This window comes from Equus quagga, chromosome 8, assembly GCF_021613505.1.
Source record: "Equus quagga isolate Etosha38 chromosome 8, UCLA_HA_Equagga_1.0, whole genome shotgun sequence".
Lineage (NCBI taxonomy): Eukaryota > Metazoa > Chordata > Mammalia > Perissodactyla > Equidae > Equus > Equus quagga.
This window is the reverse complement of record NC_060274.1, coordinates 40,542,478-40,570,030: the sequence shown is the minus strand read 5'-3', so window position 1 is coordinate 40,570,030 and position 27,553 is coordinate 40,542,478. Positions and strand designations below refer to the sequence as shown.

General features: G+C 53.8%; 2 protein-coding genes across 3 annotated transcripts; one reads left to right on the top strand and one right to left on the bottom strand.

The window, feature by feature from the left end:
* The first annotated feature begins 5,892 nt into the window (after nt 1–5,892).
* Nucleotides 5,893–8,519, top strand: PGAM2 (phosphoglycerate mutase 2). The gene is made up of 3 exons (XM_046669623.1): nt 5,893–6,366; nt 6,464–6,644; nt 8,318–8,519. The coding sequence occupies exons 1-3, from the start codon at nt 5,953–5,955 to the stop codon at nt 8,482–8,484; spliced, it is 762 nt and encodes a 253-aa protein (XP_046525579.1). The 5' UTR covers nt 5,893–5,952; the 3' UTR covers nt 8,485–8,519.
* Nucleotides 8,520–9,404: 885 nt separating this feature from the next.
* Nucleotides 9,405–22,622, bottom strand: DBNL (drebrin like). Of its 2 annotated transcripts, none has more exons than XM_046669621.1 (13): nt 22,478–22,622; nt 17,946–18,001; nt 16,024–16,136; nt 15,362–15,436; nt 14,204–14,350; nt 13,341–13,418; nt 12,883–13,034; nt 12,693–12,741; nt 12,169–12,262; nt 11,447–11,542; nt 11,239–11,351; nt 10,910–11,003; nt 9,405–10,502 (listed from the first exon to the last, which is right to left on the bottom strand). In XM_046669621.1, exons 1-13 carry the CDS (start codon nt 22,558–22,560, stop codon nt 10,363–10,365), a joined length of 1,290 nt encoding a protein of 429 aa, XP_046525577.1. In that variant the 5' UTR covers nt 22,561–22,622; the 3' UTR covers nt 9,405–10,362. The 2 variants fall into 2 exon arrangements, with proteins under 2 accessions (XP_046525577.1, XP_046525578.1); XM_046669622.1 differs by having other exon boundaries at nt 12,693–12,738.
* Nucleotides 22,623–27,553: the final 4,931 nt, after the last annotated feature.

The following is a 27,553-nucleotide window of genomic DNA, read 5'->3' as shown; positions in this document are numbered from 1 at the left end:
GGACTTTATCAAAATTAAAACTTTTGAGCTTCAAAGGACACCATTAAGAAAGTGAAAATACAATCCACAGAATGAGAGAAAATATTTGCAGATCATCTATTCTGGGAAAAGTCTAGTATCCAGAATACGATTTTTTAAAAAAACCTCTCATGACTCAACAACAAAAAGACAACTCATTTAAAAAATGGGCAAAGGGCCTGAATAGAAGTTCCTCCAAAGAATGTATACAAATGGCCAATAAACACATGAAAAGATGCTCAACATCATTAGTTATTAGGAAAATGCAAATGGAAACCACAATGAGATATTTCACACCACTAGGGTGACGAAATAGAAAATCTGAACAGACCAATTAGTAGTAAGGAGATTGAATCAGTAATCAAAAACCTCCTAACAAACAGAAGTCCAGGACCAGATGGCTTCACTCGTGAATTCTACCAAACATTTAAAGAAGAATTAATACCAATCCTCCTCCAACTCTTCCAAAAAACAGAAGAGGAGGGATTATGTGCAGCCTTATTTTATGAGACCAGCATTACCCTGATACCAAAACCAGACAAGGCTGCCACAGGAAAAGAAAAGTACAGGCCAATATCCCTGATGAATATAGATGCAAAAATCCTCAGCAAAATATCAGCAAACCAAATTTAACAGCTCATTAAAAAGATCATACACCATGATCAAATGGGATTTATTCCAGAGATGCAAGGATGGTTCAACAGCCACAAATCAGTGTGACACACCACATTAACCAAATGAAGGATAAAAATCATGTAATCATCTCAATAGATGCTGAAAAAACACTTGACAAAATTTAACATTCATTTATGGTAAAAACTCTCAACAAAGTGGGTATAGAAGGAACGTGTCTCAACATAGTAAAGGCCATATATGATAAGCCCACAGCTAACATCATACTCAACAGTGAAAAGCTGAAAGCTTTTCCTCTAAGATCAAGAACAAGAAAAGGATGCCCACTCTTGCCACTTTTATTCAACATAGTACCAGAAGTCCTAGCCACAGCAATTAGACAAGAAAAATAAATAAAAGTCATTTAATCAGAAAAGAAGTAAAATTTTCTCTCTTTGTAGATGATATGATGTTATATATAGAAAATTCTAAAGACTCCACCAAAAATATGTTAAGAACAAATTAAAAAATTCAGTAAAGTTGCAGGATACAAAATCAGTATACAAAAATCAGTTGTGTTTTTATACACTAACAACGAACCATCAGAAAGAGAAATTAAGAAAACAATTCCATTTACGATTGCATCAAAAAGAATAAAATACCTAGAAATAAATTTAACCAACGAGGTGAAAGACTTCTACACCGAAAACTAAGACATTGATAAAAGAAATTGAAGAAGATACAAATAAACGAAAAGACATTCCATGTTCATGATTGGAAGAATTAATACTGTTAAAATGTCCATACTACCCAAAGCAATCTACAGATTCAATGCAGTCCCTATCAAGATTCCAATGGAATTTTTATCAAAATAGAAAAAACAATCCTAAAATTTGTATGGAAACACAAAAGACCATGAATGGCCAAAGCAATTTTGAGAAAGAGGAACAAAGCTAGAGGCATCACACTTTCTGATTTCAAACTATATTACAAAGCTATAGTAAGCAAAATAGTATGGTACTGGCATAAAAACAGACAAATAGATCAGTGGAACAGAATAGAGAACTCAGAAATAAACCCACACATATGTGATCAAATAACTTACAACAGAGGAGCCAAGAATATACAATGGGGAAAGAACAGTCCTTTTAATAAATTTTATTGGGAAAACTGGACAGCCACACGCAAAAGTGTCCTAGATATTTTGAATTATGTTGAGAGTCTGGATCCTATTTAACTCCTAAGGAGAATGTTGATTGTGCTGTTTTGCCAGGCAATCAGGTCACCTGTCTTCTGTGGGCTGTGATTCCAGCTCAATGTATAACGTGTTTGACTACCAGTCAGATCTGTCCTGGGTCTGTCTGCACCACCCAGTGGTCAGCCTGAGGCCTGTGGTGTGCATCTAGGGTCAGACCCCACTTGGGCAGCTTGGCAGGGAACCCAGGAATTCATCTGTAACTTTACTGGATCCCTGGGGCCTGCTTTCCAAGACCTCTGGCCACAAACCCAGGGCTTTCGTTTCCGCATCCTGCTGCACAGCTCCTGCAGCTGCATCCCGGCCTCAGCTTCAGGAGGGCAGAGAGAAAGCAGCGGGTAGTTGCCAAACACTCTTGTGGCCTCAGCTCCCCTGGTTAGAGGGTAGCTCCCCTCTCAGGGTTTCAGCTGCCTGCCCAGCTGACGCTGCCATCACCATGCCATCTCCACAATATTGCCCAGGAGCTGGGGTGGGGACGATGGGAACAAATCAGGGGATTCCCCCGCCCCCTGCGCCCCACCTGTAAGGGCTTCATTTCTGCTCCTTGGACCAGAAGGATCCTCTGGAGCCCTTTGTCCACTCTGGTTGCACTTCCAGGTTTCAAGCTGCCTTCATGTCCAGGCTGGGCAATTGTGGAAGAAAAAAAAATGGTCAATTTGCCACTGTTCCATGGAACTCTGAATCTGGTCTCCTTGCCTCACTCACCTGCTGCTACTTACTTTTCACAGTTCTCTGAGAGTCTGTCCAGGGTTTACAGTTGTGATCAAGCAGAGAGACCAGTGGAGGGTGCTCACTCCACGTTCCCAGGACCATCCTGTTGAAACAGCAGCCCTCCTGCCGCGCTGCTTCCTTCTCTGGGGCCCTCACTGCCGCCCACCACGCAATCCTTGCATGTTGTCTGTCTCCCTTACGGGGTATGGAGACCCCATGGCAGGGCCTTTCCCGAGCTGCCTGGGCACACCGACATCCCCGATGACTCCTTGTTGTATGCATAAAAGTCAGGCTGGAGCTAAAGTTCAGAAACTGGGTGTCACCTCCCCAGTCCTGACCCTTGTTTGAGGTCCCCAGCATTCTTGACATCCCTCAGACAGGCAGCAAGGCATCCCCTGGCTCTCTTTGCTGTGTTCCTCCTCCAGTTGGCAGCGAGGCTCCCCAGTCCAGTGGCTCCTTGCCACCCCATCTGCACCCAGCCCAGGCCAAGCAGCCTCGTTGTTCTCACCTAACCCAAAGCCACCGCCTCCAGCCTAACCAGGCTTCCACTCCTGCCTCCACACGTCATTTTCCCCACAGCCGCAAGTGACTTTAAAAATATAACTGTGCTTTAAACGCTCCAGTGATTCCTGCCACATCAGGACGCAGGCCCAGCCCCTCCGTGCCTCTCTGCCACATGCCTGTTTGCTGTTCTGTTTGCTGGTTCCTCTGCCTGGAATGCTCTCCCCCTAGGACTCATCATAGTTGAGTCCTTTGCATTCTGATGTTTCTACTCAAATGTCACCTCTGAGGGGCTGTTTGTAGCCCCCTGCCCCCTACCGACAGTTGCAGCCCTCTCCCCTCCCATGTCTCCCTATCCCCTTATTTGACTCTTTCCTAGTTACCAGGACGAGCTAGAATAGCCTGTTGAGTTGCTTGACTATCCTCCCCTACTGGAATGTGACTTTCCCGCCTGGCTCCCTCCTGGACCCCCAGGGCCTGGCCAGTGGTCAAGAGGACAAAAAGTAGACCATAAATCAGGAGATGTGGCTTGGACGAGGACAGAGCTGGAGGAGCAAGACTGCAGGGTGGCCTCCAGTGCCAGCCTCCATCTCAGGCGCCTCTCCCCTGGGTGGGCAGAGGGCTGGAGGGAGGCATGGTTGGGGGTTCTCACACACTCAAGCCCAAGTATAGAGGTGGCTGACCCCTCGGCTGGCTTTCCACCCACACTTTTCCATTTTCAGAAGCCTGGCCGGGTGAGGGTGTGGTCACGTGGGCAGTGGTGTGGGAGGAGGTGGGGGGCCCTGGACTGGCACCTTCCTGAGGGTGAAGCTGTGACTTGACATCTCGACCTCACAGCTCTGCTTGTTTCCTCACAAGTCCTGCCCCAGTGGCCCTTGTCCCCTGTGGGGGCCTGGAATTGGCCACCCCAAGATATGTCTCTTTGGCATGTGGATTATTTCGGGCTGGTTACTTTTAATAAACTGCAGACGGGAAGGAGGCTCTGAGGAGTGGAACTTGCTTGCCCTTTGTTAGGAGATATTTACATTGTAAAGGAAATCTCCATCTGTAAAGTTGTCTCCCTCTCTGTACAGGGAAGAAGGGGGGATGTCCTTATCTCTAGAAACTCTTAATCAATGACAAAGGCAAGGACTTAAATCTGCATTTGTTTACTGTACTTGTGTGGTAATCTCCCATGATCGACTCACCCTCCACCCCCCACAGCCTCCTTTGTTGTTAACTGAAGATGGTATTTAAGGTGGTGGCTTCAGCCATTTTGGTGAGTTGCTCAGCTTGCCTGAGCCTCTCCCATGTATACATGTTATAAAGCTTTGTTTAATTTTCTCCTGTTATTCTGTCTCATGTAAATTTAATTCGTCTCTGGCCAGAAGAACCCAGAGAGGGTAGAGGAAATGTCTTCCTCCCCTACACCCCCAAAACCTGACTGCAGAAGTCCTGGGACTGGACCCAACTCCACATTGTCCCCAGCTCCAACCTCAGTCTACCTCTGGGTGCTCCCGCCATCTGGGCATGAACCTAACAACTAGTACCTCTGATTCCGGGAACCCCTCAGGCACATGAATCCTAGATTTCTTTTTTTTTTTTTAAAGGTGGTTTCAGCTGGGAGGGGTGAGCCTGGCTTGGGGTGAAGGCACATAGGGTGGGAGAATGTGGCAGATGTGGACAAAAACTTGACAAAGGGACACGAGAAGAGAGAAAGGGACTCCTGCTCCCCACTGGCCCAGGCAACCAGACCTCCAGCTCCACTGCTTGTCCTGGAAACCCAGCTCTGTCTGGCTGGGCCTTGGCCCCTGCCCACACTGCTGCCCAGTGCCCTCTCCTGCAAGGCCAGACCTCTCTCCCCAGGGCTACAGCCCCTACCTTCTCCCCTGGCTCTGCCCACAGTGACCTTTTCCCCTCCTCTGTCCCTTTTGGGGACTAGTGGAGATGATATCGCAGCCCCTCCCAGCCTGGCCATCAGCTCCAGGCTCCTGCAGGGCTCATCCTGAGGGTAGGGCTGGCCAGGGCAGAGGGACATGGGGAGGGGGGTTAGGACTCCTGAGGGACCCCTGCCAATATGTAGCCCCCCAACTCCAAGGTGGGCAGAGCAGAGCCACTGGGAGAAGCTCCTGGCAGTTCACACATAAGCACACACGTGCACACACATGCAAGAGACATACCCTTGTACATGTGCACATAAGCACATGCATGCACATATGCAACACAGACACGGGCAGCTCACATATGCACACTACATGCACACACATGTGACAGGCACACGCACATGTGTGCACACATGTTCGTGTGTGCATATGCACACATGTGCATGGGCAAACACACACACATCCCTTGGCTCCCCTTGACACGAGGCCAGTTTCCTTACTGGAATGCAAGCTTCTGCCCAGTTGTGTTAAGAGTGACTAGGAGAAATCAGTTTGGACTTTTTTGTGCCTCTGCCTGAGTGTGTGTCAGGCCCCCTGGGAGCAGGGAGGGGTTCATGGGGCTGAGAGCCCTGACCTCAGGGAGAGTCTTTCCCTGGAGAGACCCTCTGTTCCTGCTAGCCCCCACCTCTCAGGCTTGTCAGAGGCCCTGACTTCTGCCCTTCACCCTCAGCCCTGCTCAGCAGCCCAACCCAGCCCTACCTAGGCTGAGCTCTAGCGTGTGGGGACTGGTGGCTGGCAGGGCTATTTTAAGTCCAGTTCAGCGCCCTCCCCACCAAAGCTTTGCTACTGGCCACCTGCCGCCGCCTGTCGGGCCTGGAATGCTGAGTGGCAGTTGGCCAGGGTGGGGGCTGGGGACAGACTACTATAAAGCTGGGGTGCCTGGGAGGCAGCTGTCCCTGTTCAGAGACCGTCACGGTCCCCACCGCCACAGCCATGGCCACCCACCGCCTCGTGATGGTTCGGCACGGCGAGAGCACCTGGAACCAGGAGAACCGCTTCTGTGGCTGGTTTGATGCAGAGCTGAGCGAGAAGGGGGCCGAGGAGGCCAAGAGGGGAGCCCATGCCATCAAGGACGCCAAGATGGAGTTCGACATCTGCTACACGTCGGTGCTGAAGCGGGCCATCCGCACCCTCTGGACCATCCTGGATGGCACGGACCAGATGTGGCTGCCTGTGGTGCGCACCTGGCGTCTCAATGAGCGGCACTATGGGGGCCTCACAGGCCTCAACAAGGCGGAGACGGCCGCCAAGCACGGGGAGGAGCAGGTGAAGATCTGGAGGCGCTCCTTTGACATCCCTCCACCCCCCATGGATGAGAAGCACCCCTACTACAGCTCCATCAGCAAGGTGGGCGGCTCAGGGCACAGGAGGGAAGGCCTGGGGGTGGGAGCCCAAGTTGGGGGGCTGCTGTCTGGGGAGGGAACAGCAATGTGAATGCCCCCAGGAGCGTCGGTATGCAGGCCTGAAGCCTGGGGAACTGCCCACTTGCGAGAGCCTCAAGGACACCATCGCCCGGGCCCTGCCCTTCTGGAATGAGGAGATCGCCCCCCAAATCAAGGCTGGCAAGAGAGTGCTCATCGCGGCCCACGGGAACAGCCTTCGGGGCATCGTCAAGCATCTGGAAGGTGAGAGCCACCCTCCCATGGGGTGTGGGTGGAGGCGGGGGGAGGAGGTGACACTCTGACCCCTGAACCAGTCAGCCCCCAGCTTCTCATTTCAGCAAAGTTCCTGCTGCCTGGTTGAGGCAGCTTTGCAGATGTCAGTGCCCAGGGGTGCAGCTTTCAAAGAGAATTGAACTGGGAGGGCTGAGAAACCATTTAAAAAACTGCTTTGCACGTTTTTGTTTCATTTCCACATATGTACTAGGATACTGTGTAAAATGAGTCTCCTTCTGAAGACTGTGAGTAAAAACATTGCCACAGGGGCTGAGGGGCCCAGGGCTGGCCCAGTTTCCAACACAAACCCTGGGGGAGGTGGGAAGGCTCAGGAGTGGTATGTTACCCAAGGACCCAGCTGGGAAAAGGCAGGGCTGTCTGGCTCCAAATCCATTTGATGAGTGACCCTGGACAAGTCACTTGACTGGCTGGGCCTCAACCACCCCCTCTGGGGTTGGTTGTGGGGGCCTCATGGGGCTCCTCCCAGTACTGCCTGCTGCTGGATATGGGGCAGGACAGGGGGCAGGGCCCCACCGCCTCTAGTTCCCAGGACCCCAGCTCACACCCACTCACTCCAGGCTGGTAGTGGGGTTCCCACTAAAGAGCAGAGGGCAGACTTTCCTCACATGATGGGCCGCTCTGCTGGCTTCCTTCGACTACCACCTGAGACAGTTCCAGGGGCCCACAGGATTTTCAGACATCAGCACAGTCTAAGTTTGCATCTGAATGGCCTTCACACCTGTTGAGACGGTGGGAAGGGGAACACAGGTAGGGTGATGGGCCCTAACCTTTCTGCTCCTGGGAGTTGATGGGGAGCTGGCCAGAGCACAGACAAGCAGGCCTGAGCCCTGGCCAGCCTGTCTGCCCTCCCCAGGATGCTGTGGCCACAGAAACGCCTCGCACCAGGTGCTGAGCCCAGGAGATGGAACGACCATCTTCTGCCCCTCCCTTCTGGGGGCTTCCTGCAGCCCACATGCCTCTCAGCCCTGTCTGGGAGAAAAGGATGCACCAAGGTGAATGTGACTAGGGTCTCCCACTGCCCAGAGAACACTCTCTTAAGCCTTCCTTACGCCGAGGGAGTGGGGTTGACGGGAATACTAAAGGTCAGCTGCTATTCCAGGCCAGGGGCTGCAGAGGCCGGCAGGGTCGGGTTTCCCCAGGAAACCTTACCCTTTCCACCTGGCAGCCTCCTGTCCACCTTGGCCAGGGGAGGCCCTTCTCCCTGTTCCTCCTCCCTGTTCCTCCTCCACCTCCTTTCTCAGGAGCACTCCTGCTCCTCTGCTCAGGATGTCTAGAATTTAGAACTCTCTAGAAACCAAACGTCTACCGTCTTTCTTGAACCCAAACATCCACTGGTCTGGCCAGAGTTCCCATCAGGCTGAGGAGACTGATGGTGCCACCCCAGGTCACGGCGGCTCAATCTTCGGTTTACCACGGCTATTTCTGTATGTCGCTCTGTCTCACTCAGTTCTGCCTTGACCTTCTCTAGGCACATTTCTGTGGCCTTGCTGTCGGGGCGGGACGGTTTCTGCCAACCAACCAGGTCTGTGGCTCATAAAGGTCACGGAGGCGGCTGAATGCAAGAGCAGGCAGCTGCCTAGTGGACAGGCTGGGAGTGGTTAAGGACTGTTCCTCCGTTCCAGGGATGTCCGACCAGGCCATCATGGACCTGAACCTGCCCACGGGGATCCCCATCGTGTATGAGCTGGATGCAGCACTGAAGCCCACCAAGCCCATGCGGTTCCTGGGTGACGAGGAGACTGTACGGAAGGCCATGGAGGCCGTGGCTGCCCAGGGCAAGGCCAAGTGAAGGGTGGGCTCTGGCAATAAAGGCTGCTCCTCCCACTGCCTTGAGTCCAGCGTGGCCCCAGCATGCCTGGCACGTGGGCTGGCAGATGCCCACCCCCTAGCGCTCACTCAGGGCTGGCTCCACAGGCCTGGAACCTGGGCTTCCACAAATGCTGCCCCAGGGGGCCTGGCCCCTGCTGCCTGCCCAGCGCACCCTATTAGGTGTGGGGACCCTAGGAACCAGGGGAAGGAACCTCGTCCCCATCCGTGGCTATCAGGTAGCTCCTAACAAGCCCCTATGGTGACACTCAAAGCTGAGGAGCCACTTGGTAACCTTGCTCTAGAATCAGGGTGCCTAGGGTTACCTAGGGGGTGTTCAAGTGACCAAGCCCTCCCCGTGGTGAATGAGGACTGCAGCTAGGACACCGCTTCGTGGCCAGCTTCCTTCAAATGGGTTGTCCCCTGCTGTCCCTGCAGCCCTAGGGCAGGCAGAGAAGGTGGTACCCTGAGCCCTGCCTCCTGAGTGTCCCCTTGTCTGGGCACAGATCAGCCAACAGCTGGCCTCAAAGTTGGCAACCTGACTCATGGGGCCTCCATAGCTGAGGCCTGTCATCTTCATGAGAGAGAAATCAGGACACAGTGAGGCCTGCCTGCAGCTCTGCCTAAGGGGCAAACAGGACAGGCCACCTGTCACCAGGTGGGAAGGAGGCACAGGGCTTGGCCACCACCTGGGTCCAGTGACCTCCACAGCACAGCCTTCACCCCAAGCCGCTTCCACCTAGCGCTTCCCAAGGCACAGGAGGAACTGTAATGTTCCAGGCACCTCACTCACTCCACACCCACGGGCACACACGCTCTGTCCCGCATGGGCGGAGGCTCTACATAGCAGGGAGCAGGGTGGCCTTTGGCCCCTCCCAGAGAAGTGAAACGCAGGAGGCTGACTTCAGTCACAACTTAACATTTATGCCTCTTCCAGGTGGCTAAGGGTCGGCCAGTGGTGCACACACATGCACACCGCAGACACCCACGCAAGGGTTTGTTTCCACAGAGGGGCATTCAGGCTACGACAGGGTCATCAGAGCTGGGGCCTATGTGGGGCAATTCTTACTTCAAAGGCAGAAATGGGCAGGCTGGCACAGAGGTAGAGGGAAGACAGCAGGCGCAGGCCACTCTGGTTACTTTTCCTGAACTGGAATCAGTTGAGAGGCGCACATAGGCCAGCAGACAGGAGTGAGCCACACGGAAGGTCACATTGTGTCCGTTGATGTTTTCACATCTTCCTTAACACACTCAGATCGGGGATTGGTCATTTCTGTCCCCACTGCCCACAGCCCAGGCAGAGGGGCAGGGAAGGGGGAGTAAAGAGAGGATCCAAAAAGATGAACTACGCTCCTCACACTGTCAGGACCCACTCTGACTTTGGTCATAAACTCTAAGTTCACTGTTCCCAAGGGTTACCAAACGCTGTAGCCACCACCCCTTAGAGCCAAGAGGAAAAGGAGAAACAGGAAGTACAGAGGAGGCCTTTAGATGCCCCTGCTCAGACCCTACAGCTTGGCAGTGCTATTCTCCTTAGGCAGAGGTCACCAAGGGGCTGGCCGTGGGCAGGGCTCTGCTCAGTGTCCTCTGTTGAGGTCAAGGCCAGGCTGGTTGGGAGGGCCTGGGAGGCTGCTGGAAGCATGTTTTAGAATTACCAGGTTATTGCTGCATTTGGGGTGACAAGCTGAGCCACTCAAGACAGAGGGAGCCCGAGGGCTTGTCCTCATGGGAGGCGGCGGGGTCTCATTCCTGGAAGGGTGCCGCACCCAACTCTCACGCCACCTCCTCCAGCAAGAAGGAAACCACGTCAGGGTGGGGAAGGGAAGGATGGGCCTCAGCCTTGGCCAGCAGTGGAGGGTCCTCACTCAATGAGCTCTACATAGTTGGCGGGAAACATGCCAAAGTGGCCATCGGGCCCATAGCCACGCCACCAGCCTTCGTCGATCACCTCGATGCCCGTGATGAGGTTCTCAGGGTCAAAGGAGATCTCAGTCTCGTCGGCTGCAAAGAGGGTGAGCCCAGATGCTACACTTGGGGCCCTGGGGCCCTGGGTGCCAACCCCAGCCTGTCCCAATGCTGTCCCCAAAATACACCTTCCTATAGGGTCTTGCTCTGGGCCTACTGTTCCAGCAAAAGGCTGGAGTACAGTACTTCCACACATCAGCCTGCTCCCCAAGGCCTCCACCCAGGGTCACCTGGGACACCAGAGTCTAGGCCTGGCTCATCTCTCTAGTCATACCTTCAGGCTCTAGAACACAGCTGGCAACTGGAAGTGTCCACCCCACTCTCCCCTCTCACCCTCCTGTCTTCTACCACCACCTGGGGCTGTCCCCCCGAGGGAGCCCCAGAACCCTATTTTCCTGATCCCGGGCCCTGTGGTCTGAGGTGGCTGGGCCACAGCACGTTACCTGCCTGGTAGTCGTAAAGGGCCCGGGCACAGAGCCCTTTCCCACTCAGACCCGGGTAGGGGTCTACATGCTCAGAGCCAGGATCTTGCTGCACCTGCCCATGGACAGGAAAGAAGAAGAGAAGTTAGGGCTCCTGGTTAGCACAGACTTGGCCCTGCCCAAGGTCAGAACTCAGAGGCCTGGGGAAAGAGGCAGGGCATGTGGACGGTGGGGCTGCTCCAAAACTGCTAAGATCATCCATGCGCAGTGAGCCATGGAATAGCCAGGTATCCCACCATCAGTACGGCACGTGGCCCATGCACAGCCTTGCCCTGCTGCAGGGAACCCACCATTGGGGGCTCCTCATAGAGGGTCTCCTGCTCTGGGGGCTCCTCATACACGGCCTCCTCTTCTGCCTGCACTGGACCAGGAGGGGCGCTGGGTGCCGGTTCCTCACGGAGATCTGCATGGGAGGACACAGCCTGCTTGGACCCCAGGGAGGGGAGAGGACATCCCCCGGCTCCCTCCCACAGCCACCTTGGGATGGCCATGGCTTGCCTGCCCTGGGCCTTGACGTGGCCTGAGTCGGCTCCCTGACCAGGGTGGGCTCTGGCTGGGTGAGCTGCTTCTGCAGGAAGGGGCTCCTCAGCTTGCCTGCAAACCAACGGTAAACACACAGGACATCATGCAGCTGGAAAGGGGGAAGAATGTGCAGTCTCCACCTTTTCTGTGTCCTGCACTGCCCAGAGGGTGGACCCGTCCTGAGATAGTGGCCATCACACAAGGGCACATAGGGACACATGGCAGCTACAGAACCACAGCCTGGTATGTACACATCACACTCACACACCAGTATGCTCTAAGCAGCCCCTCAGGGGCCACGTGCAGTATGGGAGAGCTGGCCAGCAGCAAGTGCAGTCCTGTGTCCTCTGGGGGCCAGAAAGGTGACTGATGCAGGCCGCTGGGATCTAGCTAACAGCCCAACATGTGAACTGTTCCAGGGTTTACAGGGCTGGGGCTGGACAGGCCTCCACTCTGGAGCCACACATGGCCCCTCCTCTCCCACCAGGTCTCTGTAGGACAAGGCCAAGGGTAGAAAGGGACACCTGGGTCCCAGGCTCCCCCTCCCAGAAGCTGCCCTCATGAGCACAGGCTCTCCTTATGCATTTGCCTGTCAACTTCTGACACATCTGTCACTACCTCAGAGGGTCCTACACTGGGACCCCAGGCTCCCCACCTGTCTGCCCTGCCTCATGGCTAGGCCCAGAGGGAAGTCTCACCTGGCTGGGGGCTGGGGATAGATGTGGTAGACATGGCCCTCTCCTTCTGCTTGAAAATCTCCCGTGGGTGTGCTGGCTGTTGACAGACAGGCTCCTGGGGGAGCACACGTGGACCAGCAGTGCGTGAGGACCCAGGAGCCTATCAGCCTGCCTGGCTCCCGGCAGCTGTGGGGGGCAGCCAGGATGCAAAACCCTGGAGCTGAGGGGTTCACAGGCCTCTTCTAGGACCAGGCTGAGGTCCTCGCCAGGCTGAGCTTCTGCCCTTCGCTCTCCCCTCCACTGCCATGTCTGATGTACCAACATGTGTCCCAGGTTCCAATCTGCCCCAGCTGGCTGCAGGACCCTTGCAGTAACCCCCTCCCTTAGGCCTGCTGCGCTGGGCCCGTGTGTCAGAAGAAACCCCGATGGCTGCCGTGGCGCACAGCAGGCAGCCTCCAGGCCTGTCCATGACGAGCCCCAGCAGATGGGGGACTCCCACGAGTTACTGTGACTGGCCCCTTTGGGTGGGCACGTCCAAGTCTCACCTGCTCTTCTCTGTTCCTCGAAACCACTTCCTGCTGCTCATACTTCCTGCTGGGAGGGCAGAGGGAAGAGCTGCAGCCCAGCCCCAGCCCACTCCTCGCCTGCCTCCAGGGGATGCTCCCAGGGAGAAGCAGAGAAGGTCCCAAGGCAGGCCCCAGGTGGCAGCCACCCACCTCTCCTCTGGGGCCTTACCTCTGGGGGCCGGCTTCGCCATCCTGCTCCAGATAGAGCTGCTCGCGGCGTGCGGCCTCACGCAGCTCCCGCTCCCGCCGCTCCTGCTCCAGCTGCTGCCGCTCCTGCTCCAGCCGCCGCTTCTCCTCCTGCCTGCGGTTTTCCTCTTCCTTCTGCAGGGAGAGCCGCACCCGCCTGCCCCGCTCAGCCCCTGCACTGCCCTTGCCCCATTCTGCCCAGGCAGCCTGCACAGTGACATGGTCAAGTGTGGGCTCGAGTGACACTCACTCGTCTTGTTACTTAACCCCTCTAAGTCTCAGTTTGACCATCTGTAAACAGTTACTAACAAGAACATTTGCTCTACAAGCTTATTGTAAAAAAAACTGAGACACAGTGAGTAAAATACTCACTACCTGCCTGGCACATAGGAGATGCTCTACAAGTGTCAGCTACTGTCATGGTGCCCAGGCAGCACTCACCTCTGCTTTGGCCCAGAAGCTGTCTTTGCCAACTCTTTTGATCTCAGATACAGCGTTGGTCTTCTGGTACACAGAGCCCTGTGAAGGACAGAAGATTCACTACAAGGCCATTGGCGGGACCACAGACTACAGCAAGAACCATTAGGCTGGCAGCTGGCGGAGGCAGTAGTGGTGGCCCAGTGAGCCCCAAGGAGACTGATACCAAGATGGCCTGGAAGGTTCTGGAAACCGCCAAGCAGAAGCTCAACCCAGACAACACTGGAGGCTCTGCGGCTGCTCCAGGCCCTTGGGGATGGAAACCAGGGGCCATTCCCAGGAGGCCGGTCTATCAGCCTCAGACAGCTGACTGCCACGGCAGTGCCCACGGAATCTCCACAGACCCCAGCTATGCATCAGGGGACCTGGCTCCCCACCCAGCACCAGGGCCCCAGGCCCATAGGTGTCTGGCCACAACTTGAAGGGGCCTGCCTTGTCTGCCACTTGAAGTTCCTCCATAGCAGCCACCATCCAGGGCTATGGAGGACACACTGGTGGCACGGCCTTGAGGGTGGCTAAACTGTCCCTGCAGAGAGCCTCTGACCACACGAAGCTGGCATAAGAGGCTCCAGAAGAGCCAGTCAAACCACCAGGCAGAGTCAAGGGCCGCTCCTCATGCCCACTACCACTTGCCTCACCAGGAGGCAGCTCCTGCTCCCGGCAGGCATGCAGTCACCATCTGCACCTCGATCCGGCTCGGGGACTGGAAGCTAGGCAGGTAGGAGCCCAGACCCGCAAGGGATAAGCACCGAGGGCAGGTCCAGCCCGTCTGGACACTGGGAACTGCACTCTCCTCCCCCACCGCCCTTGGCCCAGGCAGCACTCACCACTGGGGCCTGGGGGCCTGTGTCCTGGAAGCGGCTGCTCTCCTTGTGGAAGGTGTAGTTGGCACCTGAGGCCCTGGCCACCTTCTGCATGATGCACTCGGGCTCCACATCCTCCTCGGCCCTTGCGTTGATGGTCACGTGGGCCCCCTGCAGCAGGAGCAGCACTTAATGAGAGGCACTGCAACTCCAGGAGAGGACAGGCCACACACTGCAGTCTGCATAGCACAGACATTGGCTGCATGGGGCTCAGGGTCAGGAGACCCCACTGGGAAACGAGGCACACTCTCCCTAAGGCCTCAGACAAACTACCTTGAGGCAAACCCCTTGTACTTTCCCCAGCTCGTGTGTGAGGCCCTTGTGCTCCACGGCCCCGTGGCTTGTTCTGTGGTTGCACTTCAGTAGGCAGCTCAGGCGTTAAAGGGCCTCTTTCTAATCAATGAAAACTAACCTTAAGAGGCATCTGGAAACAAGCACATTTTCTACAAAAAGTGAGCCACCGACTTCTTCCTGAGAAGGCAGACACACGACCTCGCTGTTGCTAAATATCCAATAAACTCGGGTTCCTCTTTCAGCTCCTTGATGGAGAAACTGAGGCGTATGTAAGGAAGCACTGGCAGAACCAGAAATCAAAAGTCCCGAGTCTCCTTGTCGGTAACCAAAGAAATGCAAAAAGTTACCTGACAAGCGAACAGCAAACACTTTTGAAACTAAACCAGGTTTCGTTATATGATGACTGACATAAATCCAAGCAGAAATGGACTGGAAAGGGATGTATCAAAGGGAGTATGCATGTTGAGGTATTGGGCATAAACAGCTTTCCCTTGTCTCCAAATCCTGACAACACTGCCAAATGTTTACAGTACTCATAAAACAAACAGACCCCAAGGCCTCGCCTTGCCCCAGGACCAGCTCTAGCACGGTCCTCCTTGTAGTCCATTGTTCTTCCCCACTGAGGCCAGCCTGCAGGTGGCTCTGGCCACATCCTGGCCTCCTGTGCACCTGCTGAGCAAGAGTTGAGCAGTCTCTGGTCATGCCCTGAAGTCCAAATGGAGTATGGGGACGTGGGGCACACTTCCTACTCTGGCTGAAATTCCCACTCACACCAAGGAAGCCTGGTGCCTGGCGAACCCTGTGAGGCCGTTTGGGAGCAGCTCTCACCTTCAAGAAGCTGGCCATGGTGCTGACATGGTTGGCGCATGCTCCCTTCCGCACATCATTCACGCCCTCGCCCGTCTGCAACACAACACACCCACCATGACCCTCCAATTCCCGGATATGACCCAGGCCTCCTCGCTAAGCCAGTGCCCTCCTCAGGACTCAGCAGCTTCCCTGGGTCCCAGGAATGAGAAAGCTGCATCCCCAAAGCAAAGGACAAGGTGAGACCCACACCTCTTAAGTCAGAGAGGTTCTTGGAGCAGGACAGCTACCAGCTTCCACTGTGGGTGGTCACCTCTGAATTCCCTAGTCCCAACCCAGGGGGCTCTGTTCCATTAGAGCCCATGTCCTGCCTTCCCAGCTCTTCTCCAGGCCCTCTGCTCCCTCAGAACGACTATCCTAAGAGGGACAAAGACAAGTGTGCTGGTTTGTATCCCACTTTGCAGGAGTAATTCTGGGCTTGGAGGGTGAATTCTATGCTAGCCAAGGCCCCAGGTATTCTTTGGGCCACAATGAATTAATCCACTATTCTGTTGATTCACCAAGCTATCCTATAATCAAGTCCTCCTCTGCTCGAATCATGAAAGGGTAAGGGGGAAAGAAGAAAAGGGATCTTTCCTGAGTCATGCCTAGACGAGAACTCGGAGCTCTCAAGTTTCACATACCCAGTTGATGAGGACAAACTTGGGCAGGCCGGAGTTGGGGTCCTTCACCCTGCAGAAGGCGTACATCACCTTCCCACTGTTGAGCTCCTCCACCATCTCCTCCAGGCCCCCCTCTGCAGCAGTCACAAAGAGGGTGAGAGGTGGCCCAGGCATACCTGTCTACCCCGGCACCCAGTGCACCAGGAAAGGAAACCCAAGCTGCCTCTGCACCAGGTTCTCAGCCCCACCTGCGTCAGAAGCCCATTCCTGGGCCCACCCCAACTAAGCTGATTGATGAGAGCTGGTAGGATCCAGGATCTGCACTTGTGGCAAGCACCTCAGCTGATTTTTGTTTTACCCACACTAGTCTAAAAACCACTCCTGTAAACCCACAGATAATTCTAGAAATAAAAATGTCATTTCTACTACATATCAGGCACCAGACTTCCAAATGGAGGGTCTCTGTGACTATTTTACCACTGCCTGGACCCTACAAAGGGCCTCCTGTGACTCACCTCGCCCTCACCCACGTGTCTGCTCAGACTCCAGGGCCACCCAGAGCGTCCCAAGCAAATGGGAATGTCCCACAGCAGTGCACGGGCTCAGATCTTAGACTCTCCGAGTGAGGATGCAGGAGTGATACGGGCACAGGAGCGGGCCACCCTAGGCCATTCGCCCCTGACACTGAGGCTGTGGGCCCCAGCATGTACTAGAGTTTGCAGTTCTTATCAGGTCTCCAAAGCTTCTCAGGTTACAAGGAGGCATGGCTCAGGGATTCTGGCTATTGGGCTCCAAGAACCTGGGCAGTCCTGCGCCCCTGCTCTGGGCACCCAGGGCAGAGCCCCATGAGTACCACTGGGGATGGCAGTAGGAACGTGGCTGCTGAACTCTGCAACTCTCATGAGAACACGATCAGTGGCAGTCTCTAGAAACAGGACCATCAGGGAGAGGTGCTTGAAAGAGGGAAGGGCTTTCTATCAAGAAGTCACCAGAACCACTCGTGTGGCAAGCAGAGAACATGCTGGCGAATAAGAGCTGTGTCACTTGTGTCAGGTGAGATGGCCTTGAGCACAGGGAGGAGTCAGGAGTATCAGCTGGGGGACTGCAGGTTATAGCCCACCGTCTCTGGCCCAGCACTCTGACAGCCTCTGCCCAGCGCCAGCCAAGAGCCTGTCTTTCCTGCAGAGACCTCCTGTCACCCTGTATCCAAGTAGCACTTTTCCAGGTCAACCCTGTCCCGGCTGACCACGTGCACTGATGCTACCTCTCCTTGGTGAGGGTGAGCCCCTGAGTACACTGAGCCCACAAGGAAGAAGACAGACAGAAGGATGAGTATGTACCTTCTCCTGCTCCACCAGTACCCAGTTCTGTGGGACTGCCAGCCCCCAAGCTGCAGCCAGGGCTAGGAATGCAGCATGGGCCAGGCCATGGGCTGCCTGAGAGCTGGAGGGGGCCAGCCTGTTTCTCAGCTCAGCTCTCCTCAACTACAACACGCAGAGAGAGCAGTGCTGCCCTGCACCACCAGGTGCAGAAAGCCAAGGAGTTATTTTCACTTAGAAACATGTGAAACCCAGAGCTGGCCAGAAGTGTGAGTGGTGGGGACCCCATATTGCTCAGCGGAGCCCCCTGTTCCGCCTGGCTGGCTGTAGCCACTGTGCCTTGTCCACATCCTGATTAGGGGACCAGGAATTCCCCAACATTGACACTGACATGAGGTGGGTCCATCTTTAGCTGAGGGAGATGTCAGTGCAATCACGCCACATGCAAGGGACATTTGTGAGCCCTGAGCCCCCTTCTTCCTGCTGTGAAGGCTGAAATGCCAGCCAAGATGGAGTACTGACTGTCACAACTCTCTCCCTGTCACACACCTCACCCTCCCTCCCCGTCTCCTGCCTCCTGATGCCTCCAAGAGCCCATCTGCTTCCTCGTGTGGTCATACTCACCCCCAGTGCCAGCCACACGGATGTCATTGCTGTTGCCTTCATAAGTAAAGAGAGCCCTGAAACAAGACAAACAGGCTCTGTAGCCAGTGCGTTGGGTGCTGTCTGCCCTCACGCTACCCACCAAGGCTTCTTGCCACACCCCAAAGAGCTCAGCTCAGTAACACTGTGGGCTGACACGGGCCCTACTTGACCTACTAGGCGGGGTCTCAGTAGGCCACTGGGCCTCCCAGAGCTGCACCTTCTCAGCTTTGAAGCTGGGATGAGGCCAGCCTGACTCACCACAGGAGCTTGTTGTGAGGGAGAAACCTATGGAGACAGTGAGCCCACATCTACTTCAAGGAACACTAAGCAGAAAAGTTTTATGGCAACTTTCTATACATTTGTGTGTGAAATACTCCCCTGGCTACCAGGTATGTGGATGTGAAAAGACAAAGATACTGCATCCAAAGCACCCCAAGGAGAAGCAGGAAGGAGGAATACACACATCAGGCACCTTGGAAGGCTGCCTGATACCCTTATGCATGTCTGCTCCGCCTTCCAGAAAGCCGCAAGGGTTGGTGGAGCAGTTCTCTCTGGGCTCGGGACTCTTCCGGCAAACACAGACTTTTACAGGTTGCATACGGCATCAGAAACCACAGGGGCCACAACTCCACATGAAGTCAGCCCCTCACAGGGCAAGTGCTACATCTAGCAGAGCATTAACCTTCCACAGGTGACCGTGGGCCACACCTTTCTTCTCCTCTAAGACTATTCATAGGAACTCTAAAAAAGACTCGGATTTATATACTTGTGCCCGAGAAGTGTTGAGGAAATATGGTAAATTTTATTAAATCTGGGCCATGGAAGGTCCCTTGATCAGAACAAAGGTTACTCAAGGAGAACTTTCTGGAAGAGGTGGCTTCCCTGCAGTCCGCACAGAGCACAGCCATCAGCACCACCTCAAGTCAAAGGCAAAACCCGATCTAGTGCGCCATCTCCCCATGCTTCCAAGCACAGGCTGCTGAGGCCTGCCAGACAGGAGCTCCTGGGGCGACAGTCTGACAGGAACCAAATCAGCTAGCACTCGGCTTCCCCAGGGCCTTGCTAACACCACTGGGCAGAGCTGCCTATGCCCGAGAAAATAGGAAGAAAGAAGACCCAGGCCCAGCAGATCTAGCTGGTAGGAGGATAGGCTGCGACGAAAGACCCACTGCTTCCCAGGAGAGGAAAGGGAATACAGAAGGAAAGACACCAAAAGGAACACTCAGAGAAACAGGAAAAGACGACATGGGAAGTGGTGGATGTCCAGACTCTGGAGGCCGGAGTCCTGGCCAGCCCTTCTCCTGCAGGAAAGAGTCCCATTTCTCTCAAAGGCTATAAAACCCTGGCTGCAGAAGATGGAGACACCGGACAAGCAGCAGGGGACAAAGGTGGCTGCTCGGCCCAGCTCTTCCAAGAAGGGATCTAGCAGCTGCTAAGAGCCATGCTGCGTGCCTGCCACCTACCCCTCCACTCTGGGCTCCAGGCTGAGCCACCTTCTTGAATGTTCCCAGTTCAGAGGCTCATTCCCACATTCAGTCGAGTTCTATGCTTCCTTCAAATCGACATGGAAAAAAAAATGGCATGCCAGCCTGTGCACATCACAAGGAGTATGGAGCACCTGACAATTCAATCCTTCCTTCCAAAAACATGTACTGAGAACCTGCTGCTTGCTAGTCATGGGAATAAAGCAAGGAAGAATCCCTAAGAGGCTCCACCCATGGAACTCACTTTCTACCAGGAGACAAAAAGAAATACACAAATCAACAGTAACATACTGTCAGATAGTGCAGTGGGTACACGAGGGGGACAAACCTGCCACGACCTAGGGGAAGAACAACTTGGGGAACCGAGAGAAAGAGCCAAGATGGAAAGCTGACGCTGTGGCTGTTCCCCACTCCACCTGGCTTGAGGCCTGGCCCAATGCCACCCACTCTACATGTGAGACCTTGCACGATCCACCCAGCTGGAAATCACCTCTTCTGGCTCTGATATCCAATACCACCTTTTCTGTATCTCCTCAGTCCATCCTTCATCTGAGTATCTACTGCCCCAAGGACAGACAGAGGGCCCACCTCATCCCTTCCTGTGAAGAGAGAAAGGTCAAGAAAACCAATAAGGAGTCTGGCACGTGTCCAGAGGAAGTCAGACAGGGAGATAGGAAGATGTGACTACAGCCAGGAAGCTAGAAATCAAGGAAGGCCTCTCCAAGAAGGTAACCTTAGAGATGAGAAGTGAAGTCTGGGGAGCCCCAAGGATGACATGGAAGGGCACTCCAGGGAGAAGCAGCAGCAAGGGCTCTGAGGAACCAGCTGGCAAGTTTGAGGAAGAGAAAGGTGGCTAGAGTGGTGTAAACAGGTGTGGCCACAATGTGGTAAACAGGAGGGGCCAGCAGGAAGGGAGGCCAAGAGCCCAGCCATGCAGGGCCTGTCAGCCACGGCGAGGAGTCTAGGCTATATTTAATGTGCAACAGGAAGCCACTGTAGAGTTTAAGCAAGGAAGTGACATGGTCCAGATATTTTTTCAGCTAGTGAGTGGGGACCTGCCACACAGTATCTGGTGAGATACTTAATGGCTGTGACAATGAAGGCAGAGGCCAGGGGATCATGCTGCTGAGTGGTATGACCCGAAGTCATGCAGCCTGGGAGAGAGTGAGGAGACTGGTGAGATGGGTGCGCTCTGACTAGGTGAGAGGAAAGAGGAGCCTCGGCACCCTCATGAGGGACAAAGAGGAGATGGCATCCCAGGTGGTAGCACACAGCTCCGGTAAGAAGCCCAAGAACAGGCTGGAAACACGGGAGGCCTGCAGAGGGAAGCCTGAACTGCCGGCTGCACTGTGGGATATCACCCCCCAAACCAGTGACAGTACCTGAGAAGACTGAGGATGAAGACATACCTGGAGGGAACACCCATTAAGAGGCCCAAAAAGGGCTACACCGGATGATTAAGCACACATAAAGGAGCACACCCCTAAGTGGGCAGGACTGCGGAGGAGCAAAGATGCTTCCAGGCTCTAACGTCAGGTGGCCTCACATGGATGTGAAAATGGGGCTCTCAGTGTGGAGGTACTTTTAACAGGGTTGGAGTAACAGCAGAGGCCTAAGAGTCCCCTGAGAATAGAAGTGGGGCCGGGTAGGTGGCTGACATCTAGAACTCTCCTCAGAGAAGTAACAGTGCCTGCTGGATGGGTGAACTTCTGAGGAATTATAAAGAAGAGAAGGCAGAGAATTCCTATTTGTTACCAGACATCCTTCCCTAATTAGAATAGATGTGTTCCAAACAGAGGACGTCCTGCTTGGCTCCTCTGAAAAATTGTGGACAAGAGCCATGCGGGGCGCCCACATCGACTGCGCCCCAGGCACAAGAGGAGTCTGCAGATTCAGCAGACCTAGGCAGCTCGTGTTCAGAAGCTCTTCCCCAAAAGGCCAGGGCTGAAGGAAAGGGAAGGCTACTGAGTCCTCAGTGTCACAATAGTACACTATATGAAAGCCACTCTGTGCTGGGCACCAGGGAAAGCAGATGAGAAAGCAGGAGCACTTGACAAGTGGAGATGAACTAGTCACATTAGCACAGCCGTGCCAGCGGGCCCTGTTCCAGGCAATGGGAAAAGGCTCCCCAAAGCCGATCACCTTAGTCCCTCATACTCAGCATATTTCTTAGAACCGGAAGTGCCCAAAATTGGTAAGTGAAAGCAATTTAAGCAAATGGGAAAGTTACAGAGAATTGCCTCACACAGCTACCACTGCTTGCCCAACAAAGAGCTGACCCTGTGTGTGGGATGCCCAGGGCTATCTCAGAGACTTCAGATCCAGGCTTCCAGTACTATAAAGCCCCATCCACTGCATGAGAAGACCTAAACACTGACAGCCTATCGCAGGCTATCACGGGGAGGCGGAGGGAAGATGGGACCTTCTTAAACATAGGTAGCCAGCATCCTTGTTTCCTTCATCTCCCCATGGCTCAGGCACAGGAAAGAGTATTCTTTGAAGAACGGAGGTTTCTGAAACCCACATTCACAGAAAACCAGGGATCAAACCCCCGACCTCCTTGTCTGAAGCCTCCGGGGCAAGGCTCCCATTCCCAGCCAGGCTGCCAGACCGCACTCCGAGGCCCACCCCTGAACACAGCGTTTGGAAGAAGGCAGGCGTGGCTTCCGCTTTCTCACGGAGGGCTGTGGAGGGCCCCTCCGTGCAGGGAAGTCCCGGGCAGGAAAGGAGAAGCTGGGAAGCCACCAAGCAGAGCCAGATACAGAACCCAACATGGAGGCCCGCGGAGTGGAGACCCGAGGCCAGGGCGGGGGGAAGGGCTGGCGACTCACTGGGCCCCCAAGCCCAGTTTAACGTTCCCACGCACGGCGGGGCACGGGGTGACGAGGATGCAGACAGCACCTCTCGGAGGCGGCACAGGTGTGGGGCAGGCAGGTGAGCCCCGGTTCACCTGCGGCCGCGCGGCTCCGCGCCTCCTGGTTCCCCCGCCCCCGGCCCGCGCCCGGCCCAGCCCGCCTCGACGCCCACCAGTCGGTTGGGGACTTCTCAGTGACCACCCGCACGTAGGCCTCTTGCAGAGCTGGCCCGTTCCGGCTCAGGTTTACAGCCATGGCCGCCCCCGCGGTGCTCTCGCCGCTCCTGCAGCTTCTGCGCCCGGCCCGCCCCCGACGAGAGGAAGCCCCGCCCTCCCTGACGGCCGGAAGCGGAAGCTGTGTGGGCGGGGCGGGGCGGGGCGAGCGGGCGTCTCCCAGTCGGGCGTCGGAAAAGCCCTGCGGGAGGGCTGGGAACCTTCCAACGCCGGATCGGAGGAAGAGGGAGGGTGCGTCCGTCTGCGCCGTTCCCTGTGCTCTGCCCCGTTCAGCCGGAGGCTCGCCTTGTGGGTCTGGCCCAGGCACCCAACCAAGCTTCCTGATAGCTGCTCTCTCGGAGCACCGTGCGTATGTGTCGTAACTGTTGTCACAATTAATGCACTTTCTTTTTTTTGAGGAAGATTGGCCCTGAGCTAACATCTGTGCCCATCTTCCTGTACTTTATATGTGGGATGCCTGCCACAGCATGGCTTGGCAAGTGGTGCCATGTCTGCACACGGGATCTGAACCTGCGAACTTAACTGCTGTACCACTGGGCCGACCCTTCATGCACTTATTTGAGAATCTCAAAATCATGAGTCTCCCTCCACACGGAATTCCTGGAGCCTCTGTGTGGACCCTCAACAGAAGTTTGATCTATGAATGAAGCATGCATGAATTAATGACTCAAATGAAAACAGAGTGATAGTGATGCGGGGTCAGTGAGCCGAGGAGTTGAAAGAAAGATTTCTTGGACTCTCGAGATCTGGCAGTAGTGCTTTTTTATTTAGAGAATAGTATGGAATAGCATGGGGACAGGACCCATGGGCAGTCAGAGCTGCTGCGTGGGGACAGGGCCCATGGGCAGGAGGAGCCGCAGCTGCCATGGGGAGCTGCTGCTGCCGCAGCTTCTGCTGCCAACATGGGTGGAGAGTAAGGCTAAATTTAAGGCATAGGTATGTGAGTTATCTCTTTACAAGACAAAAAAAAGTTAGAATGGTACCAGTGCCAGTAGGGTCTGGCCATTTGGCGGTCCCACAACTTTTAGATAAGAATCAAACCGGATTGAGTAAATGGCAGAAGTCACCGCTTAAATATTATCTTGAGCTACAGACAAAGGAGGATTTTGGGGGGGGGGGGGGAGCGTCAGTTACATGAGGTTGCCAGACAGTAAACAGCTTAAGTCCTTGCCTTCCCCATTAAGAGTTTCCAGAGATAAGGCCATCCTGCCTTCTTCCTGGCACAGAGAGGGAGGCATCTTTACAGATGGAGGTTTCCCTTACAAATGTAAATGTTTCTCAACAAAGGGCAAGCAAACTCTGCTCCTCGGAGCCTGCTTCTCATCTGCAGTTTTAAAATTAACCAGCCTAAAAATCCTCATCAATATCACACCAGCGCAAACCTAACTCAAAGTGGTGTTGCGCTTCCTCGACCTCACCTGCATTTCCCCCTCTAGTTTGGTTGAGGATGAGGTAGCAGAGGAAAGTAAGGAACCTGCCTGGTGCTCATCCTATTCTTTCCAGTCCCTGGCCGACTGAGGGTGTTACCAGCCCAAACACAGGTTCATTTACCCACGGCATGGTAGGGCCAATAAAGGAAAAAACCCTGAAACACCAGGCTTGTGGCAAGGAAAGAAGTTTAGTATTATCAAAAGGCAGCCAGACAAGGAGAGGAGTTCAGATCTACCTCCCAGAAGGTATCAACAAAAATAATCCATAACCAATCTATAAATGAAAATTTGGATGAGTTTATTCTGAGCTAAAATGTGAGGACCATATAGCCCAAGGCCTTTCTTCCCAAAGGAAGAAAGGGCACCAAAGAAGTGGGTACAGAGTGGTTATATATCCCTGACAAATAAAAATGGCAAGCAATAGGATATATTGGAGTATATGAGGAAGCCGTTTGGTATAAACCTAATTCGGCCTGACTTTGTTTTTTCCAAAAGGGCCTAACTGTGGCTATTGAGCACACATTGTACATCTGCTTAGACATTTCCTATGGCCAGATGAAAGGCCCTTGAGATAAAGGTGCAACTTCCCCCCACACTGGCATTTCCTTAGGGATAAGCATCTTTCCTTAGGCTAGGAACTGATTGCTGCACTCACCTTTGACCACTCAGCTCACCTGTGACCACTCAACTGGAGACAACAGACAGGCCACCCTGCTGTGTTCACTGAAACAGCACACCTACCTGCTGTTTCATCAATCGCTGTGCTGACAGAGCAGTCTCGCGACTATTGTAAAAGGGACATTTCAATCCTATGTGAAACATCCTCTCTGGGGGTATATAACCACTCTGTGCACCCCACTTCTTTGGTGCCCTTTCTTCCTTCAGGAAGAAAGGCCCCGGGTTATAATCCTCAGATTTAAGCTCAGAATAAACTCACCCAAATTTTCATTTATAGATTGGTTATGGATTATTTTCGTCGACACCCCAAAGAAGATATTTCACATGTGATTGAAATGTTCCTTTTACAATAATCATGAGACTGTTCTGGCGGCACAGTGATTGATGGACACAGCAGGTAGGTCTGCCATCTCCGTGGAACAACAAGGTGGCAGTTCTGTTGTCTCAAGCTGGGTTGTCACAGATGAGCACAGCAATCAGTTCCTAGCCTAAGGAAAGATGCTTATCCTTAAGGAAACGACAATGTATGGGGGGAGGGGGGAGTTGCACCTTTATCTTAAGGGCATTTGTTCTTGCCATTGTAAACGTTTAAAGCAGATGTACAATGCGTGCTCAACGGCCACATAAGGCCCTTTTGAAAAAAACAAAGTCAGGCTGAATTAGGTTCATACCAAATGGCCTCCTCATATACTCCAATATACCCTACTGCTTGCCATTTCAATTTGTCAAAGGGAAAAAGGTAGGAGTTTTTAGGGGTTTTAGGTAGGGGAGGGAGAGCGTGTGCTGGGGTTTTAGGAAGGGGCGGGGAGCATGTGGCCGTGCTGGTTGGCGCCTTCCCCCCAGCATGTGTTTGGCCTCGAAGACTAGATTTCTTTTCCCTTGACTGTTTGGACTTTTCTGGTTAGTTTTCATCTTCAGCCTGTGTTTGGCCTTGTGAGGCTGAATCTTGATGTTTGGACCTTGACTACCTGGGAAAGACAGCTCACTCATATACTAAGGAGGGACAGAAGGACCTGGTTAGTTTTAAACAGTTGGTTATGCTGAATATGCGCAGCTGCAGTTAGCAAAGCTTATCTCAAAGTTTTTTGATCTAGGAAAGATTTTTTAACTTTGTGCTCAGCTTCAAGGGAAGGGGCCCACAATATCTCAACCGGCTTCCTTCCTGCAGGGAGCACCAGTTCCTTCCATGCACAAATGTGCCAGTCACGACTGACCTGCCTGGAGGGAAACCAGGAGACATGCCAGGGCCCAAGGCAGCTCACAGCTTCCTTCCTTGCCCCAAAGAACTCCCCACCTCCCTAAAATACAGACCCAACAGTCCCGTAGTCCCTTAGACGGGCTTTGGAATTCAGAGGGGTTTTTTCTTTTTTTTTTTTTTTAAAGATTTTACTTTTTCCTTTTTCTCCCCAAAGCCCCCCGGTACATAGTTGTACACTCTTCGTTGTGGGTCCTTCTAGTTGTGGCATGTGGGACGCTGCCTCAGCGTGGTTTGATGAGCAGTGCCATGTCCGTGCCCAGGATTTGAACCAACGAAACACTGGGCCGCCTGCAGTGGAGCGCACGAACTTAACCACTCGGCCACGTGGCCAGCCCCGGAATTCAGAGTTTTTCAGATTTCAGAAAAGTAATATTGAACCTGGGCAGCATCTGGTAATCAAACACGTTCATACTTCTGCAGTGATGTCTGTGAAAAATCAGCTAACCGGGTTGTAGAAAGACCCTAAATGGCCTTAGGGCAGTTCACGTCAGGTATTGCTGCCAAACGAGTTACCAAAATCTTAAAGTGTTGGGGTCTGGATTTTGCCGATAAGGACTTGTAAACCTTATTTGGGTAGAAACGTTGTTCATTTACGTCCATTTTTATATCTGTCTACATCATTGTTGCTTCTTTTACAGCAGAAGCTCTGACATCTCTCTGCTGGGCAAAGCAGTTACCCTGTCCCCAAATGGGGAAGTCTTAGGTCCTGGCCAAACCCTCCTTCCCTTTAGCGGCTCCCATCTGCAGCCTCCCTCTATCCCCCAATCCATCCTGGGTCTTCTCTTGTACAACGTGCTGTTGTCCCCATTTCCCCACTTTGCCTTCACTACTGTGTTTGCATTGGAAAAATGAATTTTAGTAATGGGGCCTCCCAGCTCTCCCAATTTCTAGTCTTTTTTTTCTTCAGTAACATCTCTGCTGTCCTTGTTTTTCTCTCAGACCTGACTGTCATGTGATTTCCTGCTCCACTCCAGTCGCACCCCCCCATATTCCGGGGAAAGTTGGGCCGCAGTCTTATGGTTCTTCTGCATTCTTCTCTTTGACCCCACGTGTCTTTGTTTTCTCTTTTTTCTCTGGGAATGTTCCTATCTAAATACCTCCTAAATACCAGTTTCCTTCATCCACTTGGCTTCCAGTCCCCAGCCTGGGGTCCCTGGACCCCTAGGAGGTCTGGGAGTACTTTTCAACATTTTAGTCAACTTAGGGAGAACCCCACGTTGCCTGAATCAGGCTGTGCAGGCCAAAGAAACAGGTCTCTTTGTTTTGGAAGTAGATCAGCTCATTGTGGTGAGCAGGTTCATCGACACTGATGAGGAAAAATCAGGGAGATCCAGGCTCCACTGAGAGAAGCTATGGGGAGGGGTCCCTGGTGTGGGAATGTGAGAGCGCCCGGATTCCACTTCCTGCTCTAGGGTGTGGGAACCTATTTCAGCTTGACAGGCCAGGGAAAGCCTCTCTGAGAAGGTACACTGGAGCAGAGACTGGATATAGGAGCGGGGGTGGGGAGGTGTGGCTATGGAAGCTCTGGGTAGAGGTGTTCCGGGCAGAGGGAACAAGGTGTGTGGGGGCTCTGAGGTGGGAGCCAGCCTAATGGGCCTGAGGATGGAGCACAGGGTGAAGGAGAGGGAAGGAGACGTGGGAGGAGGCTG